This window comes from Neomonachus schauinslandi, chromosome 5 (genome assembly GCF_002201575.2).
Source record: "Neomonachus schauinslandi chromosome 5, ASM220157v2, whole genome shotgun sequence".
Taxonomy (NCBI): domain Eukaryota; kingdom Metazoa; phylum Chordata; class Mammalia; order Carnivora; family Phocidae; genus Neomonachus; species Neomonachus schauinslandi.
Genome location: NC_058407.1, coordinates 9,892,079 through 9,910,773, shown reverse-complemented (window position 1 = coordinate 9,910,773; position 18,695 = coordinate 9,892,079). Strand labels below are relative to the sequence as shown.

Here is an 18,695-nt window from a genome sequence, read left to right as displayed (position 1 = left end):
ATGGCTGATATGCTCGCCTTGTGTGCCTGCTGTTCTAAGTTTCCCGGGACTTTTCCACTCATCCATCATCCACCATCCATCCGTCCGTCCATCAGCACCCACTTATCACCCATTCACCTATCCACCCATCCATTCATCATGCATCCACTCATCACCTGTCCATCTATCCATCCTTTCACTCCCTCACTCATCACGATGCATCTTCAATACATATCAGGCCCTGTGCTAGAGAGAGAAGACATAGCCCCTGCCATCAAGTCGATAAAATCCAGCAGGTGTAGATACCATGACAGAAGATGTGGCACACTGGGGACACAGAGTGAAAGTCTAGAAGGGGGGTCCGGAGGGTGCAGTGGGGAAGGTGTCCTGGGGGGGTTGTCACTCTCACCATGTCTCCGAGGCTGTGGGTGTGCAGTAGGGAAACCTGAGCCCGGGGCCAGTCCCCATGGCAGGCGCGTCACAAGTTCTCTGTGAAGCCATTTCCCCACTGATGGTGATGGGGACCCCACTTCACTGGGCCGTTTTAAGGCTGGAGGGACAGACGTGGTTCCGGGACCCTCCCAGGCACTTGTCAAGGAGATTGTCTTTCCTGGCTCAGGGTGGAGGGGTGTCTAGTCCAGCTCCTTGGGGTCCTTGGTCACTGAAGTGTGTGTGGATGCACTCGCGCGCACGTGCCGTCCCCCTGCCATTCATGCTCCGGCACTGTGGGCCAATGCATCCGGGACCAGGAGGCCCTAGGGTGCAGGATGGCACCCCAGACCGGCCCTGGCCCAAATCCTGGATTAGCCCTTCCCACCTGAAAGCACTTCCATGTCCATGGCCAGCATCTGCCGAGTGCCACAGTCATCTCGGGAAGGAGGCAGGGCAGGGGCTGGGAACCCTACTTTGCAGGCGAGGAGACAGCGGGCAGAAGGCTGGAGAGCTTTAGATGCGGGGGCTCCGGTGTCCCCCGCCTATGGTGAACCCCGGCTCTGCTCCGCCTCCCCCTGTGACCTGGAGCTTCACCTCTCTGCACTTCGATGCCCCATGTGAAGAGAGGGACGTGGACAGTACCTCCTCAGAGCGGTGGCCGAATTAAATGAGCTTGAGTCTGGAAAATGCTCAGGGAAGTGCGTGGCACACTTGGTAATTTGGGAATTTTTTTTTTTTTTAAGATTTTATTCATTTATTTGACAGAGACACAGCGAGAAAGGGAACACAAGCAGGGGGAGTGGGAGAGGGAGAAGCAGGCTTCCCGCGGAGCAGGGAGCCCGATGTGGGGCTCGATCCCAGGACCCTGGGATCATGACCTGAGCCGAAGGCAGACGCCTAACGACTGAGCCACCCAGGCGCCCCCGGTAGTTTGGGAATATTATTAATACGAATTCAGCTCTCCTGCCTCCTAAGCGTGCTCTTCCCACCCCCCACTCCCCCACCCCGGGCCTTTCCAAGGATTGAAGACAGCAGCTGGTAGTGGGAGGTGGTTGCTTTAAATACGAGATGAGAAGAACAAAAGGAAAATAGAACAGGGTGGCGATTGTGGCTAAACTTTCCCAATCCCCCTCCCAAACGGGGGAGGGTCCGCGGGGCGCAATCAGATGTTGCCTGCTTCTCTCCTGAAGGAGCTGAAAGCTGCTTCCCAGCTCAGTCGCTCCTGCTTGGGGTGGGGGTGGGGGGGCACTGGTTTGCGCTGGGACCCCACAACCCATGGGGACGCCCCCCTGCCTGCCTGTTCTCCAGAGAGGCAGGAAGTAGGTTAAGTGGGATCCTGGAGCTTCTCGGCTTCCCTTCTAAGATGACATTAAATATTCACCGGATTTCTCCTGAGGCCACATGGAGCACTTCAAAGGCAGCCTGCCCCTTGGTGGCATGCAGCGACAGTCGAAGATCCACTGTCGTACCAAGTCCTCCCCCTTCACTTTCTCCCACTAACCGCCCCAGTGTCGGCGGGGTGCACTTTCCTTTGGCCAGCACTCACCGCTCTCCCAGGCAGAGGGACGGAGCCCTGTGCGCCAGCCTCTAAGGGGGGCTGCCAGCATCTCCCACCCCGGCTCCGGCGGGGTCTGGCCACAGGGACAGAGGTGTGAGCGGGTGAGCCATTGCTCCTGCACACAGAATGCAGGGACAGGCCGGCCGGGCTGCAGGCCTGCGGCCCCGATCCGCTAAGTCAATGCCCGGGGGCTGCTTGGTGTGAGAGGAGGGCCCGGTGGCGGCCAGGGGCCATTGGGAGTACGCCGCCAGGAGCCGGATGGACCGAGGCACTGACAGACCGGAGCGACCCCAGCCCTATGCTGCATGTGTGGCACACAGAAGGCCGGCGAAAAGAGCCGGCGCAGAGACAAGCAGGGCCAGGGAAGGCCCGCAGGCCGAGGCTCAGGTTCTGGCTAGTGGCTTCCCCGCTGGACCCTGGGCAAGACAGCTTATCCTCCCAACCTCAGATTCCTCATCTGTAAACGGGGACAGTGACTACTGCCTGGGAGGTCTGCTGAGGACACAGGACATCGTGGTCATGAGGGAGGGAGCCCGGTGCCTGCCAAGTGGGACACACTCAACAGATGGCATTTTCTTCCTTCTCAACCCCAGCGAAGCCTTCACCTTCAGCCTGCTCCCTTCCCCTCTTGCCCTTTGGTCAACTGCAGTCCAACCGCCCCACTTCCCAGAGCATCTCAGCGGTGTCCTCGGGCCCCCGTGTAGCTACACGCTGCTCCCTCAGCCGATGGCACCTTCCCCCTGCCTCCCCACCCCTGGAAAATGCCAGGGCCTAGCTCAATGCCACCTCCTCTGGAAGCTTCCCCACCCCGTGCCCTGGGCAGTGAGTTGCTCCTTTTCTGAACCCCATATTTCCATGAACCCTGCCCCCTCTCTCCTCCTCGTGGATGACTTCAAAGCATCTGCTTTTCTCTTCTGGGTCTGTCCTCCTCAACAGACCTCAAGCCATTCACTGCCAAGGATGGTGCGTCCTTCATTATCTCCCTCTCCTCTTCAGCTCCTGTCCACGGATGCTTGTTGAACCACTGGCCAGGAGTGGGGAGGGCCCTGTGGGGAAGGTCGGGGTGACCATGCTGGCGGAGACACAGCTGCCATGGTGCCCGGTCACCTGACCTGGCCCGACAGTGACTAGACCTTCTGTGGGAGCGGGAGCGGGGTGGCAAGCGGGGAGGGGGTCCTCTGCCTGGACCCAAGGAGCACCACCGTATCACAGGCCTGTGCGGGCCAGCCCCTTGCTAGCCCCATCTCGCCGAGGCTCCACCCCATCCTGAAGGGCTGGGTGTCAGCTGGGAAGACACTAACAGCACAGCCCTGGGGCGTCACCTGCTCCAGAGGCAGGCCCAGAGACTCCCAACGACCTCAGGAGCCTGGTGCTTCTTATGCCCATTCTGCAGACAAAGCAACCGAGGCACAGAGAGGTTAGGAAGAGCAGGGCCAGGCCTGAGCCAGATCGGAGAACCTCAGAAGCCCACGCTCCCAGATGCCGCCCCCGCCACCTCGCTTGCAGGCTGAGCCAGCCTCCCTGTTTCGCAGCCTCGGGTGGCAGATTAAAGGAGAGAACAGACGCAAAGCAGGCGGTTAATAAACCATAGCTATTCCAGGCCTTGGCGCCCCCTCTCCTGTCACTCCTCTCTGTGTGCCCCCAGTCTCTCCAGCCTTGAGGAGAGTCCAGTCTCCCCTCCAGGCCTTTGGGGGGACCTCGACTTCCAGTTCTTGTGCGCCCCACTGCACTCAGGTCAGGACCCCACAGGACACCAACTCAGCAAGCACTTACATCCATGAGGGACCCGACGGCACCAGTCTCCCTGCGCAGGCACAGTGGTCTTTGAGCGCACCCGAGTGGCCTGAAGCCACGCCATCCAGGACACCTATTGACACATCTGGTTACAACTGGACTCAGCCTTGGAAGGGCGCGGCTGTGGCTGGGCCAGGCGCTGAGACTCCCTGGCCTGAGTGTCCTAGGTGGGCCATCTCAGGAAGGCCCCGTGGGCAGGGGGCACGTAGGCTGCGGGGAAGGACAGACTGCCCCAGCTCTGCCCAGCATTTTAGGGTCCGAGCGGAAAGCTCCTGAGCGGAAGGGGCTTCACAGTCGCACAGTGTGCCCCCCTCATCCTCAACTCACTTCTGCCTCCTGAGTCTTTACTCCCACTGCCTCTTGGCCTGGGGCAGCCCCTCCCCCAGGGAAGCCCCCTCCCCATTCAAGAGCTGCTTTCATGCCTCAGCCATCAGAGGCCACCCCCATTGCCCCGGCTGGGCATGGAGGCACCCCTTCCTCCTCCTGGAGGGCCCTGGCCTATCTTTGGTCACATCACTTTTCCTGTCCAGCTGAAACAACTGGGGTCAAATGTTCCTCCGCACCAGACCTCACCAGACCGTGAGCGCACGAAGGGCAGGGTCTGTGGCTTTTCCATCTTTGTGTCCCTGCCCCCGGGGCCTGGCCCTCAACAGCCATTGAATGAACACCTTCGAACTAAAACTCCATTATGTGAGGCTGAAAGCATCTTTATGGCTATGGCAGCTCAGTCTGGCCACCGAGGGTGTCTCAATGGGTGTCCGCGTGGCCCCAGCAATGGCCTGCAGCCCCTCCCCAGGACGCACTGGTGAGGGGGCAGGGCCTGGGCGAGCGGGGCTGTGCCTGGGCCCAGGTTCCAGCAGCCTTGCCCTTCAGCCAGAAGGCTCCCTGGGCTCCGGGACCCACCACAGCCTGGGGATCCTGAGCCCATCCTCCCCTCCCCCCTGCCCCTCCCCCCCGAAACCTCAAGAGGCTGTAGATCGAGGTCCGTTTTTGGTCACTTTAATTGTAAAAACCAAGACATTTATATAAATAAGACTGCTGTGTAAAATAGGATTCACCCTTCTACTAAAACCCTTCTCCCCACGCTCAAAAAAGAATATAGAAAACCCAGCAGAGATAAGAAGTACAAATTAGCATGCGGTCCCTGATGAGCAGTGGCCGGCAGGCCAGGATTCCCTGCCGAAACAGGCCTCGTGGTGAGTGCACTCCTGGCCCGGGAGCCTCGCCGGAGGCTCAGTGACGCCCACCCCCTCTGCCCGGGGTACTGAGTGCGCGGGGTGGAGGCGGTACAAAAGGTTCATGTGGCCAGAGGTGGGGGGCGGGGGCAGGCTGCAGGGTCCTCACACCAAAGCCGGGGACTAGGGAGCGATTGGCCCAATGAGATGCAGTGGTTTGTTCAGCCTGGGATCCGACTGGGGAAGGGGCTTCCGGAGGGGGCCACCACTTCTCCAGAGGACAAGGGGAGACGCTGCCAGTGTCCCGAGAGGACAAGGGGAGACGCTGCCAGTGTCCCGAGAGGACAGGCTCCTCGTGGGGCCATCTGCCTACGGTCACTGAAGACCAGGACAGTGGACCCCTGCCAGCAGTCCTGGGAGTGGTCGGGCAGGGGGCTCCCGGGAGGCAAGGGGACAGCAGCCTTGGGGCTGGCATGTCCTGGGGAGAAGAATACCACCTTCCCGCCCTCCTACCCTGTCACATTTCCCACCCCTCCCCTGCATCGAGACCACAGCCTGCTCTCCCGTTCACACGCTGGGGGCCTGGGGGAAGACGGGTCCACACGCTCACACACTGGCGTGGCTCAGAGACTCATAGGAAAGGGCCAAAGGAAAGACCCCAGACTCTCCTCTGACACACCATGACCTGCCTGGGGCTGCTCCCCAGCCCCGAGGGGTGGCAGGAAGAGGCCCTGCGGGGCCGGGGGCCGGGGTGGGGACGGCGTCAGGAGCACTTCCAGACACACACAGCCAGGGTCCCCCCGAAGTACAGGTACAGGAGGTTCTTCACCTCATGTGTGATCTCAAACCCAAAGCCCTCGCCGATGACCACGTGCCAGGAGGAGCCGAACTTCTTATCCATTGTCTCCTTGATCATCTTGGCAGCGCTCTGGGAAGAAGAGGACGCTCGTCAGGTGGGGAGAGAGGGCGCACGAGTCAACTCCCTCTCTGGGAATCTTGGCAAGAGAGGAGCCTGTTGCCCTCCTGTTGTTCTCCTGCTCCCGGAACCTTCAGGAAGGGTTTCCACACTGCCCCCCACCCCCGCGCTGCCAGGGGGCTAGTACACAGGGATGGAAGGACAGACGTGACCCCAGCTGTCCAGAAGATACTGACGGAGGGGGGGCAGCAGACCCGGGTCCGAGCTCTGGCCCTGCCACTTAGCGTGTCTCTGGCGCTCGCAGCGCCAGGCGGTGCTCGGGCCGCAGTGACACGCAGCGACGCACCCGACAGCAGTCCGCAGACCCTTTGCGGTTATCCTCACTGTGAGCTGTCAGCTTTATCTTCAGGGGACAGAAAGGCTTTTCCCTAATGGGTTTGGGGGGCTCCCGGAAGAGAAGCTGGACTGCTTCCCTCAGTTGGGGCAATAGCCCCCACTCCTTCCTGTGCTGGCCTTTTCGAAGAAGTCTAGGGAGGGGCGGGGGACCCAGCCTTGGAGGGTGAGTCCCACACTCAGGTGCGTGCTGAGCGCCACGAGCGTGCCAGGCGGCTGGCCCGGACCGCCTCAGCACACATGTCCTCACCAGCGCCCAGCGAGGACGCAGCACCTGACTCCCCACTACAGACCGGGACACCGGGGCTCCGAGACGGGGAAATGGCTTGTCCAAGGTTAAAGAGCTAGCAAGGGCTGGAGACAGCATTTGAACCTGGGTCTCATTGGCCCAAAGCCCAGGCTCTCGCGGCCAGGGTCTGCCTCCCCACTGGCTGCCACGTTACTGACTTTCTCCCTCGTCACCAGACTGATGAACAACGTTCCTGCGTCAGTGCCTACTGGCCGCGGCCCCAGCACCTAGAACAGCGACTGGCCCGAGAGATGGCATTTCACATCTTTTCTGAACGGATGAATGGATACATGAATGAATGCCTGGCCGGGCCCTGTCTCCCCTGGGATGGAGCCAAGGGGAAAGGTAGCCTATTGGGCAGGCCACCTGAGACAGGGAACAGAGGCAGCGGTGGCACGGAGGGCCCTCCAGGGCTGGGCGTGACCAGCAGACCAGTGCTCAGAGACAGCACCAGCCCCTTCCCTTCCTGGCCTTCCTCGGGCTTCGAACGCTTCCAAGGAAGGCGCTAGTCGTCCCAGCAGGACTCTCTGGAGCTGGATGTGGGGATGGGGGCCGCCTGGTTCACCCACGGGGGTCACCAAAGGCACAAGAGGCCACCTCTACTGATGGCAATACCTCATTGTTGTTGGAGAATTTCTCACAGGCCGTGACACATAGCTCCATGGTCTCCACTCGCATCTCCTCTGGCATGTCCGAGTGCTAGAGACAGGGCAGGGGGACAAAGAGAGAGAGGCTTAGCCCGTGACCCGGCCTTCTGGGCTGGCCTCTCTGTTCCAAGCTTAAGGCACAGACACTGAGGAGCTGCTAGAGGTGACTCATCTCCGGACTCGGGGCGTGGAATCCAGTGGAACCAAGCAGGCTCACACCCGGGCCCCCCTGCAAGGGCACGAAGCTTCATCAGCATCGCGTTCCGGCCAGCAGCCCCAGGGAAGCAGGCTGGCCCGGGCAGGAGAGGATGCCGGTTACGGAAACAGTTTAGAAGCGGCCGCAGAACACAGCTGGATGTCACCCCAAAAGCCTGGAGAGACAGCTCAGCCGCTCTCGATGGCTCCTGGCTTTTCCCGTCTCTGGCTGCTCTTTCTCGTCCACTTTGCTGGCACCGCCCCCCCCCAACCCCCGACTGCAGGGTGGTCCTGGGCTTCGTCTCCGCCCTCGGCTTCTCCAGCAATCTCCTCTCCAGCAGATCCCAGCCCGTCCTGTGGATCTATCTTCTACACGGGGAGGGCTCCCACATTTTCATTCCCAGTTATAACCTCTTTTGGGGGCTCCAGACTCCTACATGCAACCGTCTACTTGACAAGCTCACTGAGATGTCCAAAAGATAACTCGACTTCCCCACAAGCCTGCTCTTCCTCCAAGTTCCTTCCATTTTCTCTCCTAAGTTTTGGAAAAAACCAACCCTGGGAGTTATCTTGACTATCGTGTGCCCTTGTACCTGGCACCCAAGGCACCAGTGAGTTCTACTGTCTTGACCTTCAAGACCTGTCCTGAGTGTGACCATGTCTACCTCCATGCCATGACCTGGACCCAGCCACCCCTTCATCTCTCTGGGCCCCTGAAGTAGCATCCTCATTGGTCTCCCCACTTCCACTCTGGTCCCCTAAAATCCATTCTTACAACAGCTGGAGTGAGCTTTTAGAAACATCAAATGGATCACATTACTCCTCTGTTTAAAACATTCACTGTTTGCCTTTGAACTCAGGACAGAATCCTTGTTTGTCACCATGTCTGTCGGGGTGGCTGGCCCGCCTGTGAGGTCTGGCTGGCTGTCACTCTGGCCCTCACGTCCCGCCACCCATCTCCGCACTCCGATCTTTCTGTTCCTCCAAAACTCGGAGCTCACTCCCACCTCTGTGCTCGCCGTTTCCCCTGCTTCAAATGTTCTTCCTCAGACATCCACAAGGCTATCTCCCCAACTTTATTCAAGTCAGAGATCAGAGAACTCTTTCCAGAAGCTAACCTCTCCTCTCTAGCCCCATACACCTGCTTTATTTTTCTTTATAGCACTAATTACCTGAGTTATGTTCCTTAAGCCTCTCTTTCATGTGGCCTGGGCCTCTGTTGTTCACTGCTATGTCCACAGTGCCTAGAACAGTGCCCAACACGTAGTAGGTGGCCTAAGGAAAGACTTGTCGAATGAAAGAATGGATGATGGACTGAAGCGCTGTCGACTCCCAGACCTCTAGATCTGAGCCCGCAGAGCCCCTCACTTCCTCCTTCTGCTGTCCTGCAGGGAACGAGCTCCTGCTGGCCGCCCTGCCTCCCTCCCCTGCGGCTTACCCTGACCAGAGGGAAGGTCTGCAGTCGCTTATAATCAGCCTCCTCTTTCTTCCCTTCTGTTTCTCCCATGATCCTTCCACTGTGGCCACTGGAGGGAGAGAGTGGGGCTTTCAGGAGGCGCTGGCACTGGCAGTGAAGACACCCCAGGAGATTTAGGAAGCAGGCCCTGCCAACTGGGTGGGAGCAGAAAATGTCTTTCCTCAAGGGGTGCTGTAGAAAACAGGAAAAACCAGGAGAAAGAGTTGGCTTTAAACCTATACATCACAAATTAGAAATGTCTCACTGACAGTGTGACACCTCCCCGTCTTAACTCCTCCACATCCTTTTCCAAATGGCCAGCAAGTCTACAGACGGGAGGATGAGTCAACACGAGCTGCTGGGACCGGTAAGAACACACTGGTATGCTGCTGTAAGCTCACACTGTCATTATCAAGACAAATACCGACCGCGGGCCAGGCCGAGGGTGGAGCTTGAGCCGGCAATTAACAAACGCAGCAACCCTGCAGGAACACTAATGTGCGTGGCCCTTACTTCCCCGCACACGTGGCTAGAAAGTTAAATGTCAAGGTCAAGATTGATAATCCTGGGCTTATGGACAAGCAAGTACCTCCTTCCACAGGTCCCTGATCTATGGAAGGAATGAGAGCAGCGATGCTCTGTGTCCTCCCGGGCGTGCCCGGCTCCCAGCTTCGACCTCCCTGTCCCATCTGGCTGGTCAGAGGGTGTAAGGCCTGGGCATTAGTGCTGGTTCTACTGTTCACCAGCAGCGTGGCCTTGGGCCTCAGATGCCTCATCAGTAACACGGGGGGAAGTCCCATCTATCTCTTGGGGCTGTAAGAGATCAGATGAGACAATGTATGTAAAGCGGCTAACACAGGGCCCGGCACGTGGCCACATACATGAGAGAACGTGCGTGCATATGAACAGAAAGGTATAAAGCCTAATACATATGTTTGGATTTTTTTCTTTTCAGATCTAGTTATATATAACAGATGGGACTTTTCCTAAAGCGATGAGCCTGGATCCTAAATGTCTGGGAGCATTGCTAGAAATCCTGGTGTCTCTCGTTATTCTACAATTGAATTTATCCTGTAATTCAAAGGACTTTTTCATATCAGAAGAAGTACTGATCTAGGGCACCTGGGTGGCTCAGTCCGTTAAGCATCTGCCTTCGGCCCAGGTCATGATCCCAGGGTCCCGGGATCGAGTCCCGCATCGGGATCCCTGCTCAGTGGGGAGTCTGCTTCTCCCTCTGCCTGTCCCCCCGGCTCCTGCTCAAGTGCTCTCTCTCTCAAAAATAAATTTAAAAAAAAGAAGTGCTGATCTAAATGCATACAAACCACCGTGCTATGAACCCTGTTTAACCATCCATGCTGGACAAATACAACCCGATAACGGTTCTCCAGCATGTCTCACAGTTCCAAATAGGTTTGTTTCATGGCACAGCCACTAAAGCCGGAAGATGCCTAGCAGAGTAACTAACGGGCAGTGACGACAAGTGCCATCTGCTAGGTTTCCGGTCCCTAGGACCCTGCTGCTGCAGCGACCCCGTGGGGAGGCCTGAAGCCGTTACTTCGTCGGCCCGAGGCCTCAGCTGGTGAGCAGCAGGGCTGGTGTCCGGCGTGGGCCCTCCTCACAGCGCCGACGCATGGGAGGCTCCCACGAAACCGGCCTCCAGCCAGCCGCCACCTGTGAAGTACACGTCTGATGTCTGGCCTGTCGTGACCACCGTTCCGATGTGAACTCAACCCCCATGTGGCCGAGCGCTGAGCTTTCTGTGCACTTTCTCCGGGCCGTGCCCTCCATTTTCTCCCTCTCTCTGATGCCTCAGAAGCCTTCCGCAGCCCCCCCCCCCCCCGCATTGGGTGGGCTCCCTCGCACAAGGCTGGAGCCTGCCTCCACCACCTGATTTCCACACAGCTCCTCTTAGCTCGTCAAGTCTGGGCATCTGGAGCACTCGGATATTAGCGATTTTTGTCTCTACGTGGAAGCTGGCAAACGACCAGGCACCACCTCATTGTACTTTCTGCTCGTGTTTCTTATTTCACAAAATCCAATGAATCCTTTGGTCTTTGCTCATTAATGTGAAGGCCAATCTCCAATTCCATCCTGTCCTCCCGGTTTTCACCAAGGCCACTTGCTTGCCGCCCCCTCCACATTATCCAGGTGTGATGATCAAAGGCTAAGGGCTTTAAGGTTTGTTGACCTCCCAAGATTTTCAGCTGAAAATGCTGAACACTGGGTCCCCCTCAGCAGCTGCTGGGGCCTCTTCCTCCTAAATATTTCAATTCGATCCAATTCCTCCTCGGGGCTCACAAGTGCTGGCCTGGAGTGGCCTGGAAGAGAATCCAGAGGCGAGAGTGTACATGCCTGCCCTGGGGGAGGGCAGGGGCTGTGGCTGCTCAGAGTCTGTGGACCCGAGAATATGGAATCCTGATGAAACAGGACTCAAGAGGCCAGAGGTATTACCAAAGTCCATCCTTCAGGAACAAAGGGGGAAGAGCCACGGGGACAGGTATTTTTTGGAGGGGGCGTTGTGGAGACCCATGAGGCAGAGTATTTAGGCTTGAATGCCTGTTCTATAACCAAAGTGAATTCTACTCTCTCCCTTGCTTTGTAGCCTTGGGCAAGTAATTGCACCTGAGCCTTGGTTTCCTCCTCTGTGAAATGGGAGAAACCCATCTTCTCGTTCTTAGAGATCCACCGCGAGCACCAATTAGAGGCCTGTGAGCATTAGGAAATGGCAAAACCCTGCACACGGTTCTCACTGCGCTGCCGCCTGCCACTAGCCAGGGCTTCAACATTACTCAAGCATGCTGATTAAGGACCACAGTGCAAATGGCTCTTCCTAACCACTACCTGTACTTCTGGGGATCCAAAAGGGATGAGACTTAGAGAATAAAAAGGAACAGTTACAGATGATGTGCTTCCAAATACAGAAAGGCAGGAGAATCTTTTATGATGCTGTATCGTTATAGTCCAGCTATAGTCATTCAGCTGTGATTTAGAACCCGGCTGGAAGAACGCTACCAAAAATAGCAGACCCAGAGGTTTTAATAACCTTATCAATCTTCCATGCAAATGAGCGTGTGCCTGTGTGCCTGATAGCTCCAGGCCAGAAAGAAGTCCCATCAGGCCTAAAAGAGAGCCCTTTAATAATGCAAGTGTGCGCACGGCCAGGGTCGCTGAATCTCTTGGGTACCAGTTCCAGGATGTCCTGGTGCACCAAGCTGGTGGCAGCCGCGCCCTCTCTCCGCCCAAGGGCGCCTCCGCGAGCTTTACCCAGCCTCACCCGTGTCTGCTGCGAGGCTTCCCCCAGGCAACAGGGGGCACAGACAGGGCTCTTCCTGTCATCGCCTTGGAACAGCCAGTGCCCTTGTCCTGCTATCTGGGCCTTGTTCTTCTGTGACCCTGACCTCAGTCACAAGGTATTGTTTTGCTTCTGAAGCATTTCGGAAGAATCCTGAAGAGGGCTAGAGGATGGGGGAGAAATGAAGGAATTCTGGGAAATAAGGCCCAAAGTGTCTGCCAGTCCTCTGGGGGTGCCCCCAGCCACTCAATGCCCAGAACCCTCCTGGCCTGTGGACCTCGGGGCGCCCCTGGTAACCACCCCCAGGATCCGAGAGATGGGAGGACACACTCAGAGCAGGACGGGGCGGTGGTTGGGTGCAGGCTCCACAGGCAGGTCCAAATTCACATCTCAAGTCTCAGACAAATGTTTCTCTCTCTAAGCCTTAGTTTTCTCATCTGGAAATTGGGATAGAGCATAGACTACCTCACAGTAAATGTCAGCTCTTGTTACTGGTGCACTCGGAGGGGGACCTGCAATGTCTTTCTTCATATGCCAGCTCACTAAACATTCAGCCAAACCAACCAATACTTACTGAGTTGTCACTCTGCAAACCACGGTATTAGCATGGATGGATGAAAGCCACAAGGAAATTCTGCAGACCAAGTTGGGGCCAGCGTTAGTGGTGTGGGCACACTGGGTTTTCACCTTCGTTGTTTCATCTCACCCCATTAACAACCTGTGGGGGCAGCATCCACTCCCCGTTCTCAGATGAGGCACCTGGGGCTCAGAGAGGTTTTGGGGCTCGCCCAAAGGTACACAGCCAGCAATGACAGAGCCGGGATCCAAACCCACACCTACTCTTCTAATTCTACCTTCTAGGCCTTTTCCCCAGTCACAAGCAAGTAGGAGACAGACAGAAATGCAAATAGCTTCAATTCTCAGCATCTCCCAGTCCAGCCACCTGTCCAGGCACACCTGCTTCCAGCCAGGTCCAGGATACACACTTGTGTACCTCGGTCATCCTCCCACCTTTCCCGGCCACGTCTACCCTCTGCCTTCTGGCAAACACAGAGCAAAGCTGGCAAGGGGAGGAGAGAGGAACCTAAGGGCCTGGGGCCATTCATCCAAGACGGTGGTGAGGTCAGGAAACACCACGGAAGATCTGGATTTCACAGATCAGCTTGGAAAGGGGGAAGCAAACGCAGGACTGCGTTTTTAAATTATGCTAAGCAAGAGCATTAAATACATTATCTATTATAAGGGAAGGTTTTAATAGTTAGAAGGAGATGGTTGCAGAATAAAAGTCCTCGGAAAAGACTGTTACCTTTCACACACGCATGCATGCATGTGCGCACATGTGTGTGCACGCAGGTGCGCACACACACACACACACACAGGAAGTTGCTGCTGTTGGTGGTGTTTTTAACACTGCCCTTATTTTTTTCTCATTTTACTGAGGTCCAGTGAACACTTTTGCTGTGCCTTAGACTAAGCAGAGGGGGGGAAGACAAAAGAGGAAGAGAAATGGAGAGATGAAGAGATCAAGACATTTTCTTTATGTGTAACCTGATATAATAAACAATATTGACTCACGTGGTACCCCCTCACCAACATACCCAAATTTGGATGAAATACCAAACATGTTTGTCAAGCTACAAAGTACAGCAAAAAGTCATAACCATCACAGCTATTAGCTCTACACAAGAACAGATGCTTCCCACAGACAGTGAATTACGCAGTTTCCCACCCCCCCCTTTCCCACTCAAGAGAACAGATTTGAACGTAAGGGACTAAGAATGACATTATTACAGAAATAAATTGGAGTTAGCACTGATTATGGTTTTTATCATTCACAATTGCTAATTACTGGTGACATCTCATAACCAGTCACGACTTAGCAGTGTGTCGTGAGTCCAGCCAATCAATCACCTGAGGCTGAAGGACTTAACTATTCTCCTGTAGATGCCCCAGAGCGCAAAGACCAGTGTCTGGCACATGGCAGAAGCCCATCAGATATCTATATTGTGGTTAAATTATATTTCATTTGCCCCCTGGGAAGGGAGAGGATCTATCAAATCCATTCAATATTTATTGAACACTGACTTTGAGCAAGGCAACAGGATGGGTGTCCTACATACAGGATCTTATTTACCGTCCACCACCCCCAATAACTCTGTTAGACAGGTGCTATTTAATCCTTAATTTTCTGATGACCATGATGGCTGAGAAAAGGAAAGTGACATTCTACCCAGCTAACAAATGGAGGAGCTAGGATTCCCTCAGGTATATAGGACTTCAAGATTATGCCTTTTTTTTTTTTTTTTAAAGATTTTATTTATTTATTTGACAGAGAGACACAGCGAGAGAGGGAACACAAGCAGGGGGAGTGGGAGAGGGAGAAGCAGGCTTCCCGATGAGCAGGGAGCCAGATGCAGGGCTCGATCTCAGGACCCTGGGATCATGACCTGAGCCGAAGGCAGACGCTTAACAACTGAGCCACCCAGGCGCCCAAGATTATGCCTTTTCAACGACTCCACTATAAGCAAGAGACAGTCTCTGCTTTCAAGGAGCTTACAATCTTAAAGACCAAGACACATACACAAGGAACTAACTATGGATCATGGAAGAACGCAGTACGTGCCACAAGGCAGATGCAGACAGAGGGAGGAGGAGAATTCTGGAAGGGGCAGGGGAGAGGACAGCAAGAAAAGGTTGGTGGTGGGGGCAGAATTTGAGTGGGAATCCTGGCAAGTGGACTAGGTGAGGAAGACCTACTGGACAGAGAGATGAACAAACACAGTGATATCCAAGCAGAAAGCTCAAAGCATTTTCTGGGAAAGTCCAACGGTCCAATTTGGCTAAAGAACAGAACCTGGCACAGGAGAAGGGAAAGAGAAGGCTGGGAAAAAATGCTGGGGTTGGGCTGTGGAAGTACAGAAGGGCTCTAAAATCTAGGCTTGAGAAGTGTGGATATTTTTAGTGGGAAATGAGAAGCCCTTGGGAGGTCTCTTGGGGGTTGGTGACATTGCATTGTTTTCAGATAATTATTCTGGTGGGCTGGGTAAACAGAAAAGACTGGAGGTTGGGACACCAGTTAGGAAGCTAGAGCACTGGCTCAGGTGACAGGCATTAAAGACTTAAAGACTTGAGCCAAGATGGTAGCTTCAGGAATGGAGTAGATGTGAGGGCCTCAAGGAGGCAGAATCAAAGGAAAGTGACAACCGCCTGAGTGCGAGGGGCATAGCAGAGCGAGGGAGGATGGCCACGCCACTGAGAAAGACAGGGCAAGTCAGGTAGAACGGAGGGACAGGTAAAGAAGTGAGCCAGTTTGATTTTAGAACTACTGAGTTTAAGTGGCTGGTGAGACATGCAAATGGAGGTGTCTTGGGGCACCTGGGTGGCTCAGTTGTTAAGCGTCTGCCTTCACCTCAGGTCATGATCCCAGGGTCCTCGGATCGAGCCCCGCATCGGGCTCCCTGCTCCACGGGAAGCCTGCTTCTCCCTCTGCCACTCCCCCTGCTTGTGTTCCTTCTCTCGCTGTGTCTCTCTCTGTCAAATAAATAAAAATCTTTAAAAAAAAAAAATGGAGGTGTCTTGTCAGGAGGTTATCACCAAATCATTGGGCACAGACGGAAAGCTACTGAGTCCAACCACCAGAGCAATAATAACTCACGCTACCCTCACCCCCGCCCCAAAGCATCCCTAACCGTGGAAGCCCAGGAGAAAGATCAGAGCAGGAGATCTGGATTTGAGGGTCACATGAAGAAATGATGGCTGACACTTCTCAGAGGGGGAGAGCGTGGGGAAGTAAGAGACAGAGGAAGTGCAGTAACAAATACTAAATCCACACTGAACTAGACTCTTCATACTTCAATTCCTATTATCCTCAGAATTCCCCCAAGGAGATGCCCTATTGTATCCTGATTTCATATACACTCAGACTGGAGCCCAGGGAGGTTAGATAACTTGCTAAGGTCCCGTAATTGAGAATCCAAATTAGGTTTGCCAAGTTCTTTTCACTACACCCGGGAACTCCCATGGGTACATCCTCAGGGAAGCCTATAGCTGGGTCAAAGAATCACATCCTAGAACGGCAGAGTCGAAGAGGCCTTAGAGATTATTCAACCCAACTTCTATTTACAGATGGGGAAACTGAGGCCCAAAGAAGGAACTGACCAGCCTGGAATCCTAGCACGTCACCAACTGTCCAAGTCAAGCGGTTTGGGCCAAGGCGATGGCGACCACCCGTCCAGCCGCGGGAGTGGGGAATTACTCCGCGAAACGTTGCGGGGAGGGGGGTAATCAAGGTCCTGGGGGGAGTCGGGTCGATGAGGATGGGGGACCGCGCAGGAGGACGGGTGTGTGCGGGAAGGAGCAGCCCGCAGAGTCGCCACCGCTAATCTGTCACGGCCGAGTTCGCAGGTCCCCGAAGTGTGGGGGTTGGGAGGACCTGGGGCTGGGGACCAGCACGCAGGAGACGAGGTGGGGCCTCCGCGTTGGGCGAGGCCCCACCCGCCCTGCGACGCCTCTCGGCCCCGCTTCGGGCCGGCCCTCCCCGCCCGGCTGCCCGCCGCGCCCCGGGGCCTCACCTGCTCCCGCGGGGGCCGGAGCCGGGGCCGCAGCTAGCGCACCCCCGCCAGGGTTGTCAAGGAGCGAAACAAGAGTGTCTTAGCAACAACAAGGAAGTCCTGCCCCCTCACCGGACGTTAACGGGAATTTCACTTTTTATTGGTGAATAAAAGTGTCAATCAATATTAAAGGCCCCTACAACGCAAGGCTTGTAAGGAAAAGGGCGTGGTTAGAGGCTAGGGAGGCGGAGCTTCAGTTATAGTCGTCCTAAGTGGGCCTGAGGAGCCCGGGAGGTAGGAAGTTTGCCTTTTAGAGAAATAAACTTTGAAGGGCGGTATTACCTTGGGCGCTTCTCTTAGCCATTTGAAATTACATATGCAATTTGTTGGTGTCCTGCCACTGAGATACTACTTCATTAGGATCTCAGAAGCCTAATAACAACTAGCATTACAAAAACTAGGCTTTGCAAGGAGTATTTCACTAGATTCTCACAATTTTTTTAGATAGTGGTATTCGTAACCCCATCTGCATTGAGGTTCAGAGAGGTTAAGAAACGTGTTAAAGGAAAGAATCAAAGTAAAACTCCCTGAGGTGGAACCAGGTGCTCTTTCCACTGTAGCATATCCTCATATGACTTCCTAGTCCATAGGAGATGTTGTACCATCTAATTTAAAGACACAGTTGTCCAGAGCCCGCCTTTTCTTACATTTAGGAGGGAAAATTAATCCGAAAGTATTAGTACAGCTAGGGAAAAGGGAAAGGGGGGAAGAGAGAAGAACCTGCAGATTCAATTACTTGATTGGTGGATCAAAGGGTCAGTGGGTTGACTTCATAATTTCAACATTTACATTATCATGATGAAACCCCACTTCACGTTCACTGGCACTTACTGGGAACTCAGCCCTGGCCAGATGCTGGTCATTCAGAGAAGAGTAAGATGACCTTGGTTCCAGAGAAGACACAGTCCAGTGAGGGTACAGCTGTGTCAACAAAGAGTTAAGAAGTCTTTATTCTACCTGTACTCTGGTGCAGGTGTGGGCAAGGTGCTGGTTCTTTCCAAGGAGGGAGTAACTAACTCTCAGAGGAGGTGGTATTTGAGTTTGCTGTGTCTAAGACGACTAGTAGGCTAATGAGGGTGGGAGAGCACAGTTAACTGGGGAACTGCCAGTGACTCCATGAAACCTGGGTTCAAGGTGAATGTGATACAGTGGGAGGTGACAGTGAAGAGGGTGGGGGGTGAAGATGCAGAGGGAAGGAGGGATCACCAGAGTCAGAAGGGTTTTGAATGCCAAGGTCAGGTACTTGGGTATTCCCTGGGAGTGTTTCCTGTTCTCTTGGGTGAGAGTGGGGAAAGTAGCTGTTGGACAGTTTCAAGTAGGGCAGAAAGATAGTCAGATCTGAGTCATGGAAAGATCACTTGGGCGGTGAATATGGTGGAACGCACTTGGAGTGGGTAGACAGAAGGAGGGCACAGTGGGTTTGGTTTTGCAATTTGGCAGCTTGAGGTGTGCTCGGCCCTTGCCGATTCCCAAATTGCCTTCCTGGTGCGTTCTGAAGGTCCATGGAATGTCTGACTCAGCCTCCAGATTTCCCCAATCCTCTTTGCCAAGTTTCTCCAGGAGATGGAAGTTGGCCTTTGAGGGGGATGAAGCTCTCGCCTCCGCCTCTCATCCAAACTTCTAAAAGGGGTCTACGTTTGCTGTCTTCTATTTCTCACCTCCTATTCAGTCTTCAGCCCACTGCAATCTGGCTTCCACACCCACGCTGCCACCACCGAAATTACCTCTTCCATGGTTACCGGTGACCTCCTGAAGAGCAGAATCCAACAGCTCTTTGTCTTGCTGGATCCATCACCTCTGCTGGTGTAAGCCTGTCAACCACACCTGTCTTCGTGAAATTCTCTACTCCAGAAATTGTGCCGGCAGAACTCTTTACAATGCAGATTCTAGGGCCCCATGGCATCAGAATAGAGAAGGGCAGGAATCTGTATTTGTCACAAGTGCCCCTGGTGCACACTC

The 18,695-nt window shown here is 54.9% G+C and overlaps 1 protein-coding gene across 2 annotated transcripts; it reads right to left on the bottom strand.

The window, feature by feature from the left end:
- Positions 1-4,752: 4,752 nt before the first annotated feature.
- On the bottom strand, positions 4,753-16,797 carry DNAL4 (dynein axonemal light chain 4). Of its 2 annotated transcripts, none has more exons than XM_021687674.1 (4): positions 16,698-16,797; positions 8,817-9,026; positions 7,152-7,235; positions 4,753-5,866 (listed from the first exon to the last, which is right to left on the bottom strand). In XM_021687674.1, exons 2-4 carry the CDS (start codon positions 8,883-8,885, stop codon positions 5,702-5,704), a joined length of 318 nt encoding a protein of 105 aa, XP_021543349.1. In that variant the 5' UTR covers positions 8,886-9,026; positions 16,698-16,797; the 3' UTR covers positions 4,753-5,701. The 2 variants fall into 2 exon arrangements, with proteins under 2 accessions (XP_021543349.1, XP_021543350.1); XM_021687675.1 differs by lacking the exon at positions 16,698-16,797 and adding an exon at positions 10,722-10,755.
- Positions 16,798-18,695: the final 1,898 nt, after the last annotated feature.

Excerpts from the sequence above, each read along its gene's own strand:
- DNAL4 (XM_021687674.1), bottom strand. The coding sequence starts at position 8,885 with ATGGGAGAAACAGAAGGGAAGAAAGAGGAGGCTGATTATAAGCGACTG. Across the intron at positions 7,236-8,816 it reads AGACCTTCCCTCTGGTCAGG|CACTCGGACATGCCAGAGGA; the intron begins GTAAGCCGCAGG and ends CCCTGTCTCTAG. Across the intron at positions 5,867-7,151 it reads AATTCTCCAACAACAATGAG|AGCGCTGCCAAGATGATCAA; the intron begins GTATTGCCATCA and ends TCTTCTTCCCAG.